The sequence below is a fragment of the Psittacula echo genome (genome assembly GCF_963264785.1).
Source record: "Psittacula echo genome assembly, chromosome: 2".
NCBI lineage: Eukaryota > Metazoa > Chordata > Aves > Psittaciformes > Psittacidae > Psittacula > Psittacula echo.
In genome coordinates, this window is record NC_137737.1 from 83483335 (window position 1) to 83504687 (window position 21353).

Here is a 21353-nt window from a genome sequence, read left to right on the forward strand (position 1 = left end):
TTTTCAGAATATGAATATTTAAAGGCATTGTTGCATTCTACAGTTTTGTACTTAAAATATGAAAACTTGGTTTTGTTTTTTTTTTTTTTTTTGGGTGACTTATCTGTTTAATGAGATTTACTCATTTGTTGGTATAACTGTAGATTTCCAGAGCAGAGAAACAGTGGAAAATCTGGTTTGATAGTGAGAATCCTGAAGAAGAACTGGTTCCTAGTGGCTATGGTGAATCTCTGGACTGCTTCAGACATCTTCTTCTTATCAGATCTTGGTGTCCTGACAGGACTATAGCTCAGGTAAATATATGTAGCCAACATAGTCTATTAAATTGTCATTAGAATAATAGATACAGGATTGCAGTTCAGTACTTTATTATTTAATGCTTTACTCCTTAACTCCTTTTTGTAATGGACCTTTACATTACATTTTCTGAAATCCTTCTCAGACAATTTATGTATTAGTTTTAAAAGAAGTGTTAGCAAAAGTATCCCAATATATTGAACAAATATCAGCTAGTGATTTTATGGAGAGATAGAATTTCATCTGGAAATGTACGTGTTTATTCAGTTCTGCTTTATCAGGTCAGAAGTTACTTTTTACTGTCCTTGCTGATAATACTCAAATTGTAGAAGTGTTTTCCTGTTAGGCTGAAGTAAAATATTTTTAAAAAATCTGTATTAAGGTCTGTTCAAAATGTTTAGTTTAAGGCTATCTATTTAGAAAGGACAGAAACATAAAATTAAAGTTTATTAAATGGTTAGATCCACTTTTAGGAAAAATCATCTTCTAGAAGCCTATTTTTAATCTTCTTGTTCTTCTCCAGTAAAAAAAGTATGAATTATGCAATTTCTGATGATTTCAGAGCAATGGTTGGAAATTTACTGAAGTCAGCATGCATCACTAAAAACGTGGTATTAATTTTATGGAGGCAAACCTTTAGATATTGTGACTAGATTTAGAGAAAGTCTTGGCAATTATCAGTGTAACTGTAGTCAATAGAAAGTTAAACGGTACTCTATGATGAATTTCTCAGATGTGTGCTACGTGTTTGAAATGCAACATACAAAATTAGTTCCTCAGTTCTGTTAATGGGGGCAAGATACACTTCTATCTTATGATGGTTTTATGAAAACTGGTATTTTATCAAACACCAACTGCTAAATATCTTCTATCTCTGAGAAGTAATCCAGAGTTATTAATGGGAAGATTGGTCTAAGACAAAAGCAATGTAGAGGGAAAATGTGCAAGATAAAAATCTCACACTGTTTGAAAGAGCCTTTTCTATTTCTCAGTTGATTCTCAGGAGCAATAACAATTTTTGAAATACATAGAGAATGACAGAGATGGCTTCTATATGTTCCTCTCAATCTTCTACTTAGCAGCAGTTATTTTCATCATTACTACTCTCAATTCATTGTTTGTTTAAGCATGAAGGTTGGAAAGATCCTGGAAGCATATTTTCCATGCTTTCCTCCCTTTTTTCTTAAGTATTTGGAAAGGAAAGCTAGATTTTTAAGGTTAGAAGTTTTGCTGCCTAGTGGAGATACAATCTTTAAATCATTAAATCTTTTCAAAAGGTTTAGTAAGGTTATTATTTTTATTATACTGTAAATACAGGTATTATATATAAACGTGCACACAGATGTATTTAATAGACTAATTATTTTTGAAGTTTTAACTGGTCTTATAAGGTTCAAAATAACACTTTCAGTATGATATATTAACATGTGAAAATAAATTCATTGCATATTTATATTTCTGATATAAATTTATAGTAGCTGTCAGTTTATTTATTGGTTGTATTTACACTGGGAAGAAAACAGCATTAAATTATTACATCACAGGCTAAATTTATCCTTTTAAATATAGGCAAGAAAATATATTATTGACACTATGGGGGAGAAATATGCAGAGGGAGTCATCTTGGACTTGGAGAAAACATGGGAAGAGTCAGATCCACGTACTCCTCTCATATGCTTTCTTTCCATGGGTTCTGATCCTACGGACTCAATTATTGCCTTGGGAAAAAGACTGAAGATAGAGACACGTTATGTTTCCATGGGCCAGGGGCAAGACATTCATGCTCGTAAACTTCTACAGCAGACAGTGGCTCATGTAAGGAAAAAAATCTGGATGTTTTCCTGTGTCTGTATTAAACACTTAGAAATGAAATTCCTGTCATGAAATATAGGTTTGTTGGGTAATTAATGCTGTATTTATTTGTGTAAGCAAATGTCCTCAGCAATAGAACTGTCTTTTCAGTCATTTAATTGGCTATAACAAGCATCTTCATATTGTGCAGAAAATAATGTTTTTCATATAAAATGCAATTTTTGTTCTAGCTTGTTGACTGATGAAAATAGCTGAATTGCTTGGATTGCGTGGATAGCATATATTCTTCAGCAAGTATTTCATAGCATTTTTTTAGTTTTGTATTTTTAGTAATCGAAACATATTTTGTTAAAGAAGATTAATTACAAATATCTAATTATAGTTACATAACCTTGAGAAAAACAAGGTTGTATAGCAAAATACGTTGAATTTCTCTAGTCTGGATTTTAAATTGAGATAGACAATCTGATAGCACAAGCATTTTACAGGTGAAACATGCAAGGATTAAAGAATAAAATTTCCTGTATGAGGATAAAAGTTGAGATATCCTAATTTAGCTTTGCCCATCAGGTGGTAGTACTGCTATGCCTGCTCATGTGAACAGTTTAAACTTGCACTCCCATGTTATGAGCTTCTTTCCTGTCTGTATAACCAATTTTCCTCTGCTTGTGCTTCAGATTCTCATTTGACAACTTCGCAGTGAGAGCTAATTAGCAGATTAGATGAGAAGTAATTCAAAAGACAGGGAAGAAAAGCTCCTTTTGTTAAGAGAAATGCAGTACTTTCCCTCACTGTCTCTCATACCCTCTTAACGAAGAGATATGAGAGATGTCTATGTATGATAATTCATATGAGTAAGTCTGGTATCTATTGATCAATAGCAATACATTAATTATTACATACTTGGTTGGTACATATTTGGTTATTTTTCGAGCTTGTGACCCTTGTGAGGAACAAGGTTTAGCAGCCTGCTGTATGGAGCTACTTCTGAGCTTCCTTATGTAAGTCAAGATTTATGTGTTTATCAGCACTATAATCATGTCCAGACACATTTTGAATGTACTGAAATGACAAAGGTAGGGACTACTTGAGAAGACCAAGTGGGATAAGTGAAGAACACTTGTTTAGATGATAAAACCAAACAAGCTAACAATGCCTCCAGAAGGAACAGCCCACATCTTAGCTCACATAAGCTTTCTTTGGAGAAAAAATATTTTTTTAATTTGCATGTGTCCTTTACTATGGATACTGGTCCCTGTTTGTACATGAAATGTACATGAAATCAGATAACTAAGGCCTTGGTTTTGATTTAGTGAGCTAGTGGTCCAAAATTGACTGTGGATTATTTCCTCTTTTAACAGCTCTGATAAGCACTTAAACATGTTATATTTCACTATATATTGGATGGGTCTGCTTTGTTCCTAACCTACAGCATAAACAAAGAGTGATTTTTAGGTGGGCTTTTTTGTAAAAGGTGTTGACTGCTCTTTTAAACTAGGGAGGTTGGGCACTTCTACAAAACTGCCACCTTGGACTAGACTTTTTGGATGAGCTGATGGACACAGTGATAGAGACTGAGACTGTCAATGAAAGCTTTCGACTGTGGATGACAACTGACATTCATAAACAGTTCCCCATCACCCTTCTTCAAATGTCTATTAAATTTACCAATGAACCACCACAAGGACTCAGAGCTGGTCTAAAGAGAACATACAGTGGTAAGTGCTGGAGTGGTAATGATTTAAATTTAATTTTGCTCATATTTGGACTCTTTGGTGTTAGTGTGTGGTCACATTGTAGCCAGCGGTAGTAGATGTAAACTAGTATGAGGAACTGATCACAATAGTGCCAGGACACCTCTTGATCCTTGATTTGAGTTAGAAATTTTGAAAATTAAAAGGAAGAGAAGATCTGATGAAGTTCTTTTGCCAGAGCTAATTGGACAGTAAAACAGGAAATGCTTTTTCTTTTCTGAAGTGTTGCCTTATCATATCTCAGTTCAAAGTGTTTACATTTTTAATCTTCTTTTGTCTTTTGGCAGAAAAGCAACATATTAATCTTTGTTGGCTGTTAAGTGATCTTTGCATTGTATAAAATAAAGGTTTTATTTTGTAATACTGCAAAAAACAATTTAATGTGAATTCATCTATCACTGAATGTTTTTTGGTTTTGGTTTTTTTCCTTTAAAGTTTCCTCTTTTAATTTGAGAGATTTAATAACATGCTATAAATATTCTTCAGCCTAGAACACTTTGTAGGATAATAATTTACTTTTGGGAGAAGTACAGAGCCAACTGAGTATCTTTAACAGTGATGTTTTAGCACTGATTTGAAGTAGTTTTGAAAAGTACTTTTATTGTGTTTCTTATAAAGTCCACTTACAATATCAATAGATGTCAGCCAGGACTTACTAGATGTCAGTGACATGGTACAATGGAAGCCAATGTTGTATGCAGTAGCCTTTCTACACTCCACTGTTCAAGAAAGACGCAAGTTTGGATCTCTGGGTTGGAATATACCGTATGAGTTTAATCAAGCTGATTTCAATGCTACAGTGCAATTCATTCAAAACCACCTGGATAGCACGGATGCCAAAAAGGTAATTAATGTTTTTGTGGTGAAGGTAGATTAGGGTGATGAATCTTTCTAGTAGTGGAATGTATATACATGGTTAAAAATAACCAAAACAGAACCAAGATTTTAAATTAGTCTTTTGTTTCTTTCCACAAGCATTTAACATTTGAACTATATATGTCTGTAAAAGAACAGGCTTAAATTAGACTTTTAATCCAGTGCATGTTAAATTTCCATGTTAATTTGTACATTTAAAAAAATCCCTCCCACACATCTCCCCTGAAAACATCAGAAGTATAAATCTTAGAAATAGAGACCTTCTTTCCAATGCTAATTCAGTCAAATAGTTTAAAATGGACCACTGTATTTAAAATATTCTTTTGTTTAAATCTGAGTAAAAAGATTAAGAATTGTCTCCTCCAACCGATCTTGGCAGCATAAAGAAATAGAAAGTGGCTTTAAATGATTGCATAAGAGTTCCTCTTATATTTCTCACTGTCATATGGTTAGTTGTCATATAGGGGTCTGTGGAAGATCACTTTGTGATTGGCATTTTAAGTGAAGTTGAAAGTGTGATTGGAATGTAGCTGTATCACTCTTGCCCAAATGCCAGAATAGCCTTCTGTATTAATTGTCAATGAATTCTATTTTGAGAAATCCTTGAAGGTGTTTTGGGTATTGAGGGTTATAGGAAAAAAAGAGTAGTAAGAAAATAATTTTCTTCCAAAAGGAACAGAGATGCAGGACTTGGTATGAAAGCTGTTCTTACTAACAGGGATGTAAGTGGGTGAGAAGAAGATTAGCTATAGTCAGTGCTTTCTGGTTGCTTTTAGGGGATCTCCTGGAGTACTGTTTGTTACATGATAGGTGAGATTCAGTATGGTGGTCGTGTGACAGATGACTATGACAAAAGACTCATGAATACCTTTGTAAAGGTTTGGTTCAATGAAAACATATTCAGTCTGGAATTCAGCTTCTACAAAGGATACAACATACCTAAATGCACTACGGTGGATCAATACCTTCAGTACATACAGGTTGGTAAATGAAAGCTTTTCAACACAACCCCCTGCCCCCCCAACAATTCATTTGAATCTTACAAGTTCCTGAGCCTTTGTATTTTGACTTTTCTTCTGACTGTGTTTTGGCATTTATTCACAAACTTTTTATTGCTTTCTAATAGTCTATGTCTCTATTAGTCACACCTTATTGTTGTCATCAATGTTATCATTGCCATGACAGGAATCTTTCCTTTATCATATGATTTGCTTGAGGGACATACTTGAAGGCATATAGTTATTAAAGAGGGCAAAGAATGGACTCTAGACATTGGGGACAACCTCACAGAAATAAAAGATGTAAATATATGAAAGTAAAAGATGACTGTTAAAATAATGTACAGAGATTAAAATTGAATTTGTTGTTCATCTTGATGTGATTTGGGCTGTGATATGACAAATGGATTACAGCAAGTTATTTGCCTTAAGACTGTTTGAAGAGATCTAGTCTCTTACTTTACAATGTGTTTTGTGTGCGTGTTGGTTGGCTTTGTGTTGTTTGGTTTTTGTTTCTCTGGGGTTTGTGTGGAATATTTTTGTTTGTTTTTTAATAATTAGCTTATAAGTCTATCTCCGGTTGTGCTCTTTTTATATTTTGCTGTGTAGAGCCTTCCTACTTATGACACACCAGAGGTGTTTGGTTTGCACCCCAATGCAGATATCACTTACCAAACTAAACTTTCCAAGGATGTATTGGACATCATCCTCAGCATTCAGCCTAAAGACAGCACTGGTGGAGGAGGAGAAACCCGAGAGGCAGTTGTCGCCAGACTGGCTGATGATATGCTAGAAAAGCTTCCAGCTGATTATGTACCATTTGAAGTGAGTTAATGAAATTCTGTCAAAAACATTTGCTCCATCTTGCTTAGTGTGGATTAAAAAAAAAAAAAGTAACTATTATTTTTCTAAAAGCGTGTATGAATCCATTCATACTGTCAATTCTTCAAAAACACATTTTAAAGAAGTCTGACCAGACTCTTAACATTTATGATGAAGTCACTAAGTGTGCATTCAAGTGCTTCTGTAAGAGCTTTTTCAAAATCTTAAACCACTTACTGCTTAAGTTGTCATTTGCACTATGGGGGAGATAGCATCACCATCTTTTAACTAAGGTTGTTGACACAGTAGAGAACTGAGGTCGTTTTGCAAGTGTATTTGAGTTTCTAAATGTATTACAGCTTTAACATATGCATTACTTTGGGATTCAGGTTATATGCTGAAGATATTTTTAGGCTGCTTTCTTTGTCAGTGAAGCGAATGTCAAAAAGCTTATCAAGTGATAGGTTTCATTGACTGAAGCCTAGTGTTAGTGTCTCAGGATCCGTATTAACACTTAACAGTCTATGTAATTATATTTGTAATGGACGCCTGCTGCCTTGCAGTGATCTCTTGTCTGAAAGAGCAACTTGCCTTCTGGTTGTGTTGAAGATAGAATGTCTCTCAAGGTGAGGGGGTTTTCTTACAGTTAGAATACATTTACTAATGACTAGATACATGGACACTCCAGTTGATTGTATTCTGTAACCTCATTCTGGAGACCACAGTTTGGGTGTTTGGACAATTTGTGTTGTTTCTGGGTCTTTCCATAGTTCTTAATTGCCCTTTAGAGCTCCAGAATTTTCAGGATGCTGACATTATAATTCTTCCCAGGTGAGGCTGGTTATGAGTTTCAAATAAGCAAGAAGAAAATGCTAGTGAATTAGTTAAGGTTTCTATATTTTCTGTATCAGGAGATGTTGAACTGTTGTGTTTCATTATATTTGTAAAAGCTTGAAAGTAAGTAAGATTAGATATGTCACTAATAAAGCATTTACAACACTTTTGTTAGGAAATGGATGTGAATGGCCCTAATGAGTCATTAAGGAAAAGGTTCACACCCATGTTTTTATTTTAACAGATTCTCAGAGTAGTCTGCTCATCTAAGCAGTAAGATGTATTATAAATTAGATAATTTGCCTGCCTTCTCCTTCTTGAGGAGAATTAAATCTTTTGTGCTTAGTCTTCTGCCACTTCACTTAGACTTTAATGGAAGTTACCATGAGGACCTTTATACAAGGGTTAGGTGGCTTATAAATGCCAAATTTCTTCTGTCAGGATGCTGAGCTATGAGAAGGAGAAAGGAGACTTGTACAATTAAGCACTCTCTTTACTGTTTTTACAGAGTAGTAAGTTTCCTTTATGCGTGGTATGCTCATGAGTATGGACTCTCAGTGTTTTACATCTGTTTTATGTTTTCAGTACCCTGTTTTGTATTATGCAAATTTCCTTCACTCAAATGGAATAATAATGATAAATTTTATCTGAATAGGTCATTTAATCTATCTGAACTGGGAATACTGACCATCTAGCAGTCTTCCAAAAGTTTGCACTTGATGAAGTTTCTGACCTACTGTCTTTCTAGAAGCCTGAGCTTTATGACCTTCCAAAAGGCTTAACCAGGTGTCTGCAAAGACTGCAATTTGCTGAGTTTCTCAGAAGAGTACTGCTTCAGTGATGGGCTAAATCTCCTGGTAGCTGTTAGTTCAACTCCTAAAATTCTACTTGACATCTCCAGGAATAGATATGTGGCTTAATAAAGATATATTATACAGTGTCACTGTGTAGGAGCACTTAGCTCTGTTAAGTTTACAAGAGCTCTTTTTGGGCAGATTAGCTCTGATTAGAAATGACAAATTGAAATTCAGCTTATATTAATAAAAGCGAATGGGGAGCACTAAATTTTTCACATGGTGATAACTATTTAAATTCTATTTGTTTAGCAAAATACTGATAAATATATGTTATGCATATTACTAAGTTCTTAGTAATAATTAGTAATAATAATAAGGTTGTTACCCTGCATAGGATTCAATATCTGTTACATAATATTTTCACTTATTTCCCAAAGGACCATATTGACCTCAAAAATTCTGGTTATGTCCATACAGTTGTTAATTTGCTAACTTTACATTTTTAATTAAAAATATATGAGCAAGTTTTATTAGAAAACAAGACTGCCTGGAACTGTGATAGTCTTAGGCATTGCTGATAAATAGCACTACTGTGCTGAGGCAAAATGGCTGGAGCAATTGCTCTTAATTTGTTTGTGCAAAGTGAACCTTGGGAACTATCTGTTCGAATTAAAGCTGAAATCCTTGAAATGGGGTATAGCCTACATGCTCTTTAAACAATGTCAGCTCATAGAAAGACATACAGTCTAAATTGTGAGCTAGACTAAAATCATAGCCAGTCTCAGCATCATAAATCTCTCTTGGAAAAAATCTGTCTTGCAGAGTATTCAAGGAAGATGCCAAACTGACCATTTAACTTCCTATATAAAAGTATTATATCTTATAAATTGTACTGGGGCCTAGCCTTGGCATAAAGCCACCTTTGTCTTTTACTTCTGCTGAAGGATCTTTGTTTTTTTTACCTACAGGTAAAAGAGAAACTAAAGAACATGGGACCATTTCAGCCTATGAACATATTTTTGCGACAAGAGATTGAACAAATGCAAAGAGTTATTACCTTAGTGAGAAGCACTCTGAATGATCTAAAACTTGCAATTGATGGGACAATTGTTATGAGTGAAAATCTGAGGGATGCTTTAGATTGCATGTATGATGGAAGGGTTCCTGCTAGCTGGAAAAAAGTAGGTGTACATCACTATTATTTTTTCCTTACAAGACAAATCTGTTGAGCTAGATTAAACTACTTGGCACACAGTAAATACTTTTCTCAAACACAAGTGTTAACCAGGACTGTGCAACTGCTGGAATAGATTTTGGGCTAAAGTAAACACAGTCAAAACAAGCCCTCTTTCATTTATAAAAATGGAAATGAATGTGGGAGATGCAGGTATTTCCCATTTTGACAGCTTGTTGCATGTTGACAGGATAAAAAAGTTAGAGAGTAGAGAATAATTTAAAATGTGTGATGGATTTTAAAAAATAGCACCCATATTGGTGAACTACATTGTTGCTGTTCTTTGAGATTATGACTTGTAGTCATAGAATCAGAAAGCAGTAGAAGCTGGAAGGGACCTCTGAAGATAATGTAGTTTAACCCCATTTCTGAAAGCAGGATCACTCAGACCAGATTTGCCAGGATTCTTTAAAATCAAGAATCCACGACCTCTCTGGGAAACCTGTTCCAGTGTTGGACACCCTCACAGTAAAAAAATCCAAACAAAACCCCCCAAATGACTACCAAGCAAGCAAGCAAGCAAGCAACCAACCAACCAAAAAAACTTAACTTTAAATTAAATTAGCACATTTCATCTTGTGTCCATTGTTTCTTCTCCTATCACTGAAAAGGGTCTGGCTTAATCTCTTCAATTCTCCACATAAGAGGTACAAATATTAATAATATCTCCTCTGAGCCTTCTCTCCTTCAGCTCTCTCAGCCTCTCCTCATGGAAATTGCATTCAGGAACAACTAGATCAACTGATGAAAAGAAAAACTGGGAGCTTTTTTGGCATTTGCTTGTTTTGTTTTTATTGACAAAATAAAATGGTACAAAAACCTAGACCAAAGCCGATGCTTCACAGCACGTGTGATACAACTATTCAAAGAGAAAAATAGTCATAAATTTTCACATAGTCTAAGCTCAATTTTCCTTACCTGATTTTTCCAGAAAAAGAAGAATAGTTTTGGCAGAAAGCCTGTTATCTTGATGCATTGACCTTAGCTTTAGAAAGACGTATATATTTCTTCTTAGTTTACACAGTTATCTAATTTTGCAAAAACATCATTAAATGGACAATTACCACACGAAGCATTAAGCATGTCTAAATGGAATGGTAGGCATGAATTTGAACAAAGCAAGAAGTTGTTTCAGGTTTCAGTGGGATGCAACGTTTATCTGGTTAAAAGTTAAGATATGAAAAATTAACTTTAAATATGCTTTGTTAAGATTGATGTTCACTACCATGTGACGAATAACCTTTTCTTGAGATGAATTTGATGTTTTTAAACTTTCGAATAAAACTAAAAAATGAATAACCTGTTTACTATTTTTAGGCATCTTGGGCTTCCAGTACTCTTGGTTTCTGGTTTACTGAGCTTCTAGAAAGAAACCACCAGTTTTACAGGTGGATTTTTGAAAGCCGACCAAACTGCTTCTGGATGGCGGGGTTTTTTAATCCTCAAGGATTTTTAACTGCAATGAGACAGGTAAATTGTATTTCAAGTCTCACTCTACTTATTCTTTGATATACTTTAAAAATCAAAAATAAATATTGTGATAAAGGCTGAGTTATACACATGGGTCCCTCATGTCAGCAGGGAAGATCATGACTGCATAATTGTCTAGTATTTCCTGAGTGAAATATCCATACATTTTTCCGTATATCAATGACCAATATGTTAAAATATATTTCCTACTTTGACCAAGCTTCGTGTATTAAGAGCTACCTTACAACATTATTAAGATAGACTGGACTGGAGAAGTAACGTCTAATGTTACCATTGAGATATTCCTGAGAAGAGCTGAAGCTCATGAATTTATTTTCCTTTTTTCTCTCCCTTTTGTTCTGTGTTCAATATTTATCTGGCTGGAGACTTGCCAGAACAGCTATTTAGAATTAGTCTTAAATTACATTTCCGCAGTTCAGTAGCTGGTTGAGTCTCTCTCCATGAAATGGGAAAGAGTTTCCTTTATTAATAAGTGCTAAGTATAAAGTTTGATGTATTTGTTAATGTATGTCTCTGTCGAATTGGTGATTGTGTTGGCTGCTCAGCACGCTAGTTGCATTTGATAAGTGAGATAGTTTTTAATTTAAACGAGACAATAAATGCTTATGCTGGTTGGCATAGAGGGACATTGGACACAATTCTCTGGAATGTGTAAAATTGGGAAACAATATTCAGGAGGGACCCCAGAGAAAGCTGACTTCAAGGAGAGAATGAAGATTTGTAGAGAAGAAAAATCTCTCTTGTTCTGAGGTCTAGGTGGTATAATCTTTATCAAACTGAAGTTCTAATTGGTGACCAACTTCTACTAAAATTGCAGGCATATAGCCTTTGAATAGCATAACGAGATCTTTCAAGTTAGCAGTAAACTGGGATTTTCTTTTGGACCTAAGCTGGTAGAAATGGTTTAGCAGTAGGATCTGAAACAGTTGGAATTTGAAGAACTTTTCCGGTTCCCTGAAAAAATAATGTGGATACATAACAGAGTAATGTTCCAAGTAAAACCAAAGTGACTTTCTGGGATTTTGATATGTGGTGGAATAAATAGAAATGAGAAGGATGAAAAACCAGAATAATTGTTGAACTGTAGCCCTCCTGTTCTTTTAGAGCACCTAATTAAGTGCAGAAGGGGAAAAATATTAATTCAAATTACTTCAAATAAAGACCTTGGAAAACATTTACAAGACTGCGATAACTCTCAGGTCTGGCATAACTTAATGACATAGGACAGCAAGGGATTGGGCAAGATAAATGGGTGTTGTTCAGTGCACTAACTGACTAAGTTTGAAGTATATGTTGAATCTTAAGCATCTTTATCTTCAGGTGTTCTCTGAGGATTTTGCAGTCTCTATATGTAGCTTTGGAGCTGAGTGAGCTCTTACTGGTTGTTAAGGATACAGTTAATGAAAGTATAAGTACAAAAAGAGGAACGTAACCCCAGAAAATATGCAGCAAATCAAACATTTTGGTTTTGTCACTGGAACTGTTTTACTTAGCACATGCAGTTAATGTTTTCTTATCTCATGAAACCTGAAATTTTTGTATTTGCAAAAGCCAGCTACCATTGACATTCAGAGTTTGTGTTACTTGGTATGTTCCTAAGATATTGCATATAATAGAAAGATTGAAAATAAAATATAGTTGATAAAGTACTGAAAGTCTTCTTGTAATACCATGCCATCAAAAGCTTAGACAGAAGTCAAACTGTTGTAAACATGGATATCATAGGAAGTTTTTTTTTTTTTGTTTTGGTGTTTTTTTTTTTTTTTGTGTGTGTTTTGGTTTTTTTTTTTTTTTTTTTTTTTCTATTAAATGCTGGGGAAAATGGATCATGTAAAAATGTAACCTCCATACTTTCATTCATTTTGGTCAGGAAATAACAAGGGCTAACAAAGGATGGGCTCTTGACAGTGTAGTGCTGTGCAATGAGGTCACTAAATGGATGAAGGATGATATCACAAGTCCTCCTTCAGAAGGTGTCTATGTGTATGGGCTGTATTTGGAAGGAGCTGGTTGGGACAGAAGAAACATGAGACTGACTGAATCGAAGCCCAAGGTGCTGTTTGAGATGATGCCAGTTATAAGGATATATGCAGAGAATAACAGTAAGTAACTGTATTGTAAAGGGTATTATTTTGATAGAATCTAATACAACTTTTTATTCAACTGCATGGAAGACTTTTGGGCTTTAGGGATTTGTGAGGCTGTTGCTGTTCATTGTATACATACTGAATCTTTTTCAATCGGGGAGACTTATAAGTCTTCCATGTAAAATAAGTTTTCAGCCTTTCTTAATAATAGGCATTTTTTTCCCACCTAATATTTAGAAAGGTTTCTACATTCTGATCTTAATGGTGTTAACAACCTTTTAAACCCATTACAGATGAGCTGTTCTCAGCCACCTCTGAAAAAAACACGTTTGCATTCAGTCTTCCATTGACAATATGTGAGAAGATCAACATTTATACACTTAAACTCTGTAATCTGTATCAGAGAATTAGTTCAAATTTACATTTGTGTTATGCCCAGTCCATTAAGGCTCTGGTTTTTCAACCTAATTTCATTGGTTTTTATGTCTCTTCTGTCTTTTTAGCTTCAAAAGATCCACGTCTTTATTCATGTCCAGTCTACAAAAAGACCATTAGAACAGATATGAATTACATTGCTGCTGTGGATCTAAAAACCCTTCAGCCTCCAGAGCACTGGGTACTGCGTGGGGTAGCGCTTTTGTGTGATGTCAAGTAATGTAAAAAAAATTTTTCTAAGGGTTCTTTTCTGTTTTTAAGTATAAACATCAATATGTAGTTAGCTGGACAACGGATCACTTCTAAAAATGTATTTTCTAAGGCATAGATTCCATTATAGTATTTTTAGAAAACTGTTCTCAATAAACCCCTGCAATAGGCTTATGAATGCTAAATCTTAGAGTGATATAAAGTTTGGTGAATAAGATTCAAGTGTTACCTTTGATGTCTTCAAAAATAATGACAAATATTTAGTGTTCCCATCTCACTATTGTGTGCTTAATTTTATCTTGAATAAAGATTCATTGACTTGAATGTTGCTGCTTGTCAGTGATAAATATCCTTGTATCAGGGCTTACATTCAACTTGCTAAATGAAAAGCTTTTCTTTTGTGTGTGTGTGTGCATGTGTGCATATCTTTGGAAAGCAAAGCCCAGTTGCTCATTCATATTAGTTAATAAACCTCAAGATGATGTCCTAAGATTTATCTCCCAGGTGATAGCTTTTAGTTTGCTTGCTGTCTAAATAAAGAAGATGAGACTGGAAAAATGTTACACTTCTTTCACCATTTGGAGAACGGTTCCATGGTGTTACATAGGAAACCAAACATTTGACAGCTGCCAAAATTCTATCTGGCTTATGACTTATAAATATGTAATGGATTGGAAGAAAATATTCAGTAAGAATGCTTGGATAGCTCCATTTAGTTGAACACTATTGGCTTCACACATCAAGCACATTTACTTAATCATCAAAAAGCCAGGGTATTTTTGTTGCTGAGTCTGGTAAGTCACATGTCTTAGAGGTCCACTAGTCATTCACAGTAACAGGTGCTGCAGAAGAGGAAGCAGAAAGAGCCAATGTATCTGTTGCATTCTTCCATACATAAATGCTATAATGGAGAAGCTGGTTTCGATTTTATGTCAAATCAACTTGGAATTTGAAGGGTACGTCAATTAGTTTCTTAAGTAAACATGCTAAATATATCTGTTCCTTAAAGCTAGTGTTTAAGAAAAATGTAAAAATAAAAGATGACAGAATAATTGTATTTTAGTGGAGACTTCAGCATTCATTTCTACAGTCAAACCAGCTATGAAACTTATGTCAAACATTGATTCTAGGTGTAGAGGTCTTTCGATTATCTTTTCATTTTGGAACTATTCTTTTGCTTTCTTTTTTTTTTTTTTCTTTTTTTTTTTCTTAATAACTCACAGTGAAGCTAATGAAATGCATGAAAATCTCCTTTACGAAATATTTTTTAATGTAGTTGTGGCAATAAATAAATGTATGATAGGACCCTGGAGCACCATGCGCAGACTTCCGGGAGATCCTCCAGATGCTCAGTGGAGTTCTAAGTCGCTGTGGACTTGTGTCTTTCACCAGGACCTTATTAGTGTATATAAATATATAAAGGGGGAGTGTCATGAGGATGGAGCCAGGCTCTTCTCAATGGCAAACTATGATAAGACAAGGGGTAATGGGTATAAACTGGAACACAAGAGGTTCCACTTAAACTTGAGAAGAAACTTCTTCTCAGTGAGGGTGACAGAACACTGGAACAGGCTGCCCGGGGAGGTTGTGGAGTCTCCTTCTCTGGAGACATTCAAAACCCGCCTGGACACATTCCTGTGTAACCTTATCTAGGTGTTCCTGCTCTGGCAGGGGGATTGGACTAGATGATCTCTTGAGGTCCCTTCCAATCTCTAACATACTGTGATACTGTGATACTGTGTGAGATGTACATACCTCATCCTTGTGCAAGTCATTCACACTGAGAATTCTCAAGCCACATAAACTTCAAATGCTACCTTTGAAACAGTGGATTTGTTGTACCATTATTGCTGTAGATGCAATGGAGATGTCAAACCCTGTGATAATTTTCAGTGGGTGAACTGTGCACATTTTTTTCAAAGTGTGATTTCTCTATGAGGGTAGTTGGGAAAGGGGTAGTCCCCCAGATAAATACACGCTGGTGATCCTAGTTATGCCAAAGACTGTTAGATCAGTGAAGCAATTAATGTTAGCAGTAACTGTTATTTCTGTTCCACTAGGAGTGTTCTTAAGAGGCTTGGCGCTGGCTTTTTAGGTGTCTGCAAAACCACCAGCAGGATGGACTGATGAGGCAAGGGAAAGTTCAATGAAAAGCTTTTTTGACATGCAGTATCATGTTGGAGGCCAGAGTGAACAACTCTGCTCTGCCAGGGATCCCACTGCCTGGGCTGGGAGACAACTTGGTGCAGCTGGAATTAGACCTGCCTCAGTACTGCAGACTTCTCTGGCAGTCACTGATCTGTGGCACACTCTGGTTACCCTCATCAGGTCAGGCTCTGCCTTGCTGACTAAACTTTCTGGCATGCCCTCAGATCTACCTTGTTATTACAGTCCCATCTGGCAGTCACCAATATGTTAGCTGGCCCTGGCTGCTGTCATGGACCTGCTCTTTTTTGTTCAGGTGCCATGGGACTGTGCCCTTGTCAGAGAGAGCCTGGCCCTGCCCACCCTGCTGTGACTCTTGGCTCCCAGCTCCACTTTTCTTTCCAAGTAGCTGGCCTTTGTACTCCCTGACATACGGTTTCAAACAGGTGAAAAAATGAACTGTTTTGTTCATCTTCATAGCAGAAGTGGGTAATAAAATGTTTATATTGAAAGGAGTATCAATAAAATAACCAGCCCTGACATACTATAGAACTGATGTACTTTCTCCATGTTTGGCTCTGCTATTGGTACTGAATGGATTACTTGAGAAAAAGCATTCACGGACATAAATTGTACTATTCTTAAGCATGCAACACTATAAAATCGAGGGTCTGGAAAAATGCAGGAAAACAGGAAGTGTTCTTTCTGATGTTGGGCATGATAAATGCATCTATTTTGGAGAATGTTATACAAATTTATCTTAGAAATTAATAGTACAATAACTTTCTGAATAAGGGGAAGATATCAATGTGTCATCAGAATCCTTTGAAATTCCTCATAAATTTTGTAAGTATTTTAAAATAAGCAACCTAATCTTTCAAAATATACACTATGCTGTATAGGCTATACTGCATAGAAAGGTTTTGTTTTTTTAGCTTCTCTTCAGAAAGACTTTTAGCTCATAGGTCATTCACACTGAGCTTTTCATTCTCACTGCTGTGATTTATTCCACTTTCAGAGATTATAAAGCAGGAGAAAAGGCTAAGTTTTTATCACAGTAAGCAGTTCAGTTGCAAATTAACAGTAAGTACAGCTGTAATCATTGAAAATCAAAAGTACATTTTTATGGTATATATACAAATTGGATTATGAAGTATTTCTTATTTTGAACTATATTCATTAAATTATTTTGATAATGAGATCAATATTGAAGAAAATTCAATGTTTCCCTATTAGGTGTTTTTTAATTGTATACAAATATCTGAAGGGTTTTAGGCTTGAAAACATTCAAGCCATATTAAGGATTGAAAAGCAATGCTGGATGGTTCATAGGAGACAGGTTGCTTACCAGATGCATAAAATTAAAGGTCTATTAAATAGATGAAGAAAATAGACACAGTTCTTGATATGTACACCTTGGGATCCACAGATATTTTACTGGAACTTCTGGCATCTCTTAATTTGCAATATGCGTTTTCCCTCAGTCTTTTCCAACTACCTTTTTCTGTACCTTTTGTTCTTATAATGAAACACCCAGTGTAAATGATTATATATTATGCATGTCTATATATTAATATAAAAAAAGAGAAATTAAAATCTGGGGTTTTAACTAAACAACAAATACATGTTGCCAATCTAAATTTGCTTGTAAAGTCTGCACGTCAGAATAGAAATATCTTGGTACTTACTTGCATATTCAATTTTTAAAACAAATAACCAAACTGAGAAGCTCTTAAACCAACACTGGAAAAGCTAGCAGAAGAATCAGTGGGAAAAACAACACGGTTAAAATTTTTTTCAGTTAGGGCTATGATTTGAAATGAATACTACCCTTCAACTTTTTGGTAAAGCTATTACTTGTGTTGTAATCACTTTGAAAACTGAAGTAGTTATTTTAGGTTTTGCTGTCAGAGGCCACGAGATATGGGGTTTTGTCAAGAGAAACAACAGATATTTGACTGCTGATGTAAAAACAATTTTTTTTTTCAAAAGGTATTTTCTTAGAACAAGAAATTTACACCAAAAAACCGAGTTAGAAAACTGTAACATTCTGTGAAAAGAGCTTAACTTGGTTAACAGAAGGCATTGTGACTTAAGACACTCTTTTTACATAAATTGCCTGCAAATAGCTCAGCATTCAGTTTCACTGATAAACTGCCAAAGGTATGGCAGCCAGTATATATAACTCCTCCCCCAAAGCCTCCCTCACTGACTTCTGAATTAGTTCCTATATACCTCACTTACTCTGAATAAACTGTGATTCCAAAAAAGTAACAGTAGTCTAGTTTGGAAAGGACATTGTAAGTGGATCACCTTATCTTTTCTAATCTGATCAGTAGGTACTCAGAAAGTGTTGACTGTCGATGAAGCCTGCTGGCACTGTATAAGATTGTGACAAGAGTGTTTGTAAACAGTGTCTAGAAATGCTTTGTGAAAAAAGATGTGTTATCTCCATTTTCTGAGTTATCATTCGCAAAAATCAATTCCTTTGTAATAACTTTCTTTATTTAAAGGGGGCTTATACAAAAGATGGGGACAAACTTTTTAGAAGGGTCTGTTGCAATAAGGCAAGGGGTAATGGCTCAGTCTTTGCACTCTCCCTTCAGGTATTTATGCACATTAATAATATCCCCCCTTGGCCTTCTCTTTTCCAGGCTGAGCAGTCCAAGCTCTCTCAGACTTGACTTACCTTATGGGAGAGATACTCCAGATCATCATCTTTGTGGCCCTTCACCAGACTTTCTCCAGCATCTCTTTAAATTTATTTCTGCTAGATTTCTTTTACAAAAGATGGCATACATTTGGTTCCCTAACTATGCATGGATGTTTTAAGAGCATGTATTTTCAATATGTCAGGGTTCAGTGGCTTGCAATTCCAGCTTTTGCACTATTGTGCTTTTACCAGAAGCTTTTATTCAAATGAATCAAAAATGTATTCTGTATAAAGAGGAGGTGTGCCTCTCTCTTTAGTGTAGTTAAAGCATTGGTGGTTGGCTGCATTGTGATGAAAATTTGTAATTTTTCTAATGTATTTTTTTGGTATAAAATTAAAATACATTACTTTATGCCTTATGCCACCTATATACTGAACTATAAGACAATTACTAAGACTTGCAATATGTTATGAAAGTGCTGGTTGTTAGACATGTATAGAGTACTTGTGCTTTTCTCATGCTAGACAGGAAAGCTTCAGGCTTATGTGTTTTCAGTTATCATATCAAATCTTTGAGAATTCTGTTAACATTCCAAATTGTCTCAATGACTTTATTGCATGGTAGATTCACTGTGCCTATGGCTGTACAGAAAGTGGCAGCACTTGACAGTTGATATTGAGGAACTGATGGTATTTGGAATTTGAATGCAGTTCTCAGTGAATTTAATCATACTGGTTTTGTTTTTCAAGTATTGGTGCATTGGGAATATGGTAATCAGGTATGTTCCAGGGATTAAATTGTTGGTATTTACAAAAGCCTCTGACAGTGAAAGGCACGTATATATATAGACAGTTCAGGGCTTTGGTGCTTGTTACTGTATCTTGCACCTTGTGGGTTCTACAAGCCAAGTGATGGCAATGTGACATTCAATGAAAACAATCTCTGTGCTTTTTCTCAACAAGTTATTCCTTGCATTAAGTGGAGATAAGAGAGATCTGAAGAGGGATTAAGACAACTGAAATGAGAACAAAGCAGTTTCTGCCATTCATCTAAACCAGGTTAAGGCTAAGGGGTGAAAGGATTTCAAATAAAAGCATCTCTGCTCCTGAACTTGTTTGATAAAATAATCTTGCCTGGTCTGTTTCTCTTCTCATTTTCTTTCTTTCTTTTTTTTTTTTTTTTTTTTTTTCCTCAGTAGGAATATGTTATTTCCTGGATTATACTATTTAAAACCAATAATTATTCTTGTAAAGGGTAAATGCAAAAGTAATAATTCTGGATATCTCAATTACAATTAATACACATCTTAGTGAATGACAAATTGAATAGTCCACTTTTTGTCATTAACTAATAACATCTTTGTCCTGGGTTCAGCAGTAGCAGTCATTTTTCTCCTTCTTAGTAGCTGCTGCAGTGCTGTGTTTTTGACTTTCAGCCTTGGAACAGCGCTGATAACACCGATGTTTTTAGTTGCTGCTCAGTAATGTTTACATGGCCAAGGACTTTGTGAGTCTCATGCTCTGTCAGGGAGGAGGGGAAGCTGGAAGGAAGCAGAGACAGGACACCTGACCCAAGCTAGCCAAAGAGGTATTCCATACCACAGCACGTCATACCCAGGATGTAGAACTGGGGGCAGGTACCCGGAAGGGTTAGATCACTGCTCAGTTGGGCTGGGTATCAGTTGGTGGGTGGTGAGCGGTTGTATTCTCTTCCCGTGTTATTTTCCTTATCATTATTATTATTGGTGGCAGCAGTAGTGATTTGTGTTATACCTTAGTTACTGGACTGTTCTTATCTCAACCCGTGGGAGTTACATTCTTTCGATTCTCCTTCCCATCCCTCCAGGAGTGGGGGGCAGAGGAAGAAGGGGAGTGAGAGAGAGACTGTGTGGCTGACTGAGTTTAAACCATGACAATCTTTTTTAAAAAAGACCTGTCTTTTGCAGCCTAGGCCAAACCAAGTGAGTTATGAAAAGTACTAAGTGTATATAGAGTAAAAGTATACATTTAATAATTTTTTTTTTTTTTTTCCACAAAATGGAAGTTTTAATTTGCCTTTGGATGACAGAGATTTTCTTTGAAATTCAGCAGCAGAAAAAGAATTTATTTAGGAACTTTAGGGTAATTGTTTATTGAGTCATGTAGTAGAGTTTGAGTCTGAAATTTACCGTGGATAAAGGCAAAATACATCATGTGGTAGTGTCTGCCTTATAAGTCAAAAAGTTCAATTAATCACACTTAGATGTAGCTAACCAAACAATTAATTTCAGCTGCTTAAACATGGAGATTTTATTAAGGTCTCTTCTAATGCTCAAATATACTATCCCTAATATATTTGCAAAGCAAAATTACATAGAAATATGATGTTTTATCTGAACAGTTATATCTTTCACTGGTAACTGGTAATCTTATGTGCATAAAATACAAATTATAGACATACAGTTATAATCATTCTAGACATAATCTGCTTTTTAGTGTCAGAAGTTCAGCAGCCAGAATGTGAGAGTTAAGATGATAATCCCAGAGAATTTTAAGTGTGTTCTTTTCAGTAGCTGGAAATATTTATTTTGATTTTTGTGCCTTGTAGAAAGAAATAAATTGAATGAACTTTCTATTTAAATGCAAGGCTAAGTTCTGACTGGCTGAAGTGCCTAAGCCAAGATAACAGGCTTATGAGAAAAGAAAGTAGCAGTGACTGTTTTGGTAGCACAGTGGACAGCTTGAGCAGTGTCTGAAGAGAGGAGCACATCTACTGTCAGGAGAGTTATAAGAAAAGCACACTCTGCAGGCACTAGCTAAATTCTTTCACTACAAAATAGTATATTCTGTAGTGTTTTGTAGTCATATTCAGCCTGTGCATCCCTTAGCATCTCTGTTTATGACAGAAAGAACTACTTAGTGTTTTTTT

The 21353-nt window shown here is 35.4% G+C and overlaps 1 protein-coding gene across 1 annotated transcript in view; it reads left to right on the plus strand.

The window, feature by feature from the left end:
• Positions 1–13657, plus strand: part of DNAH5 (dynein axonemal heavy chain 5) — a gene marked incomplete at both ends in the record, with an annotated part of 118037 nt that extends 104380 nt beyond the window's left edge. Inside the window, 10 exons of the mRNA XM_080639444.1 lie at positions 144–293; positions 1867–2112; positions 3608–3827; positions 4502–4707; positions 5516–5719; positions 6347–6562; positions 9159–9371; positions 10742–10894; positions 12786–13017; positions 13506–13657. Coding sequence (XP_080495570.1) covers positions 144–293; positions 1867–2112; positions 3608–3827; positions 4502–4707; positions 5516–5719; positions 6347–6562; positions 9159–9371; positions 10742–10894; positions 12786–13017; positions 13506–13657 — 1992 coding nt within the window. The remainder of the gene's footprint in view (positions 1–143; positions 294–1866; positions 2113–3607; positions 3828–4501; positions 4708–5515; positions 5720–6346; positions 6563–9158; positions 9372–10741; positions 10895–12785; positions 13018–13505) is intronic.
• Between the last annotated feature and the right edge of the window lie 7696 nt (positions 13658–21353).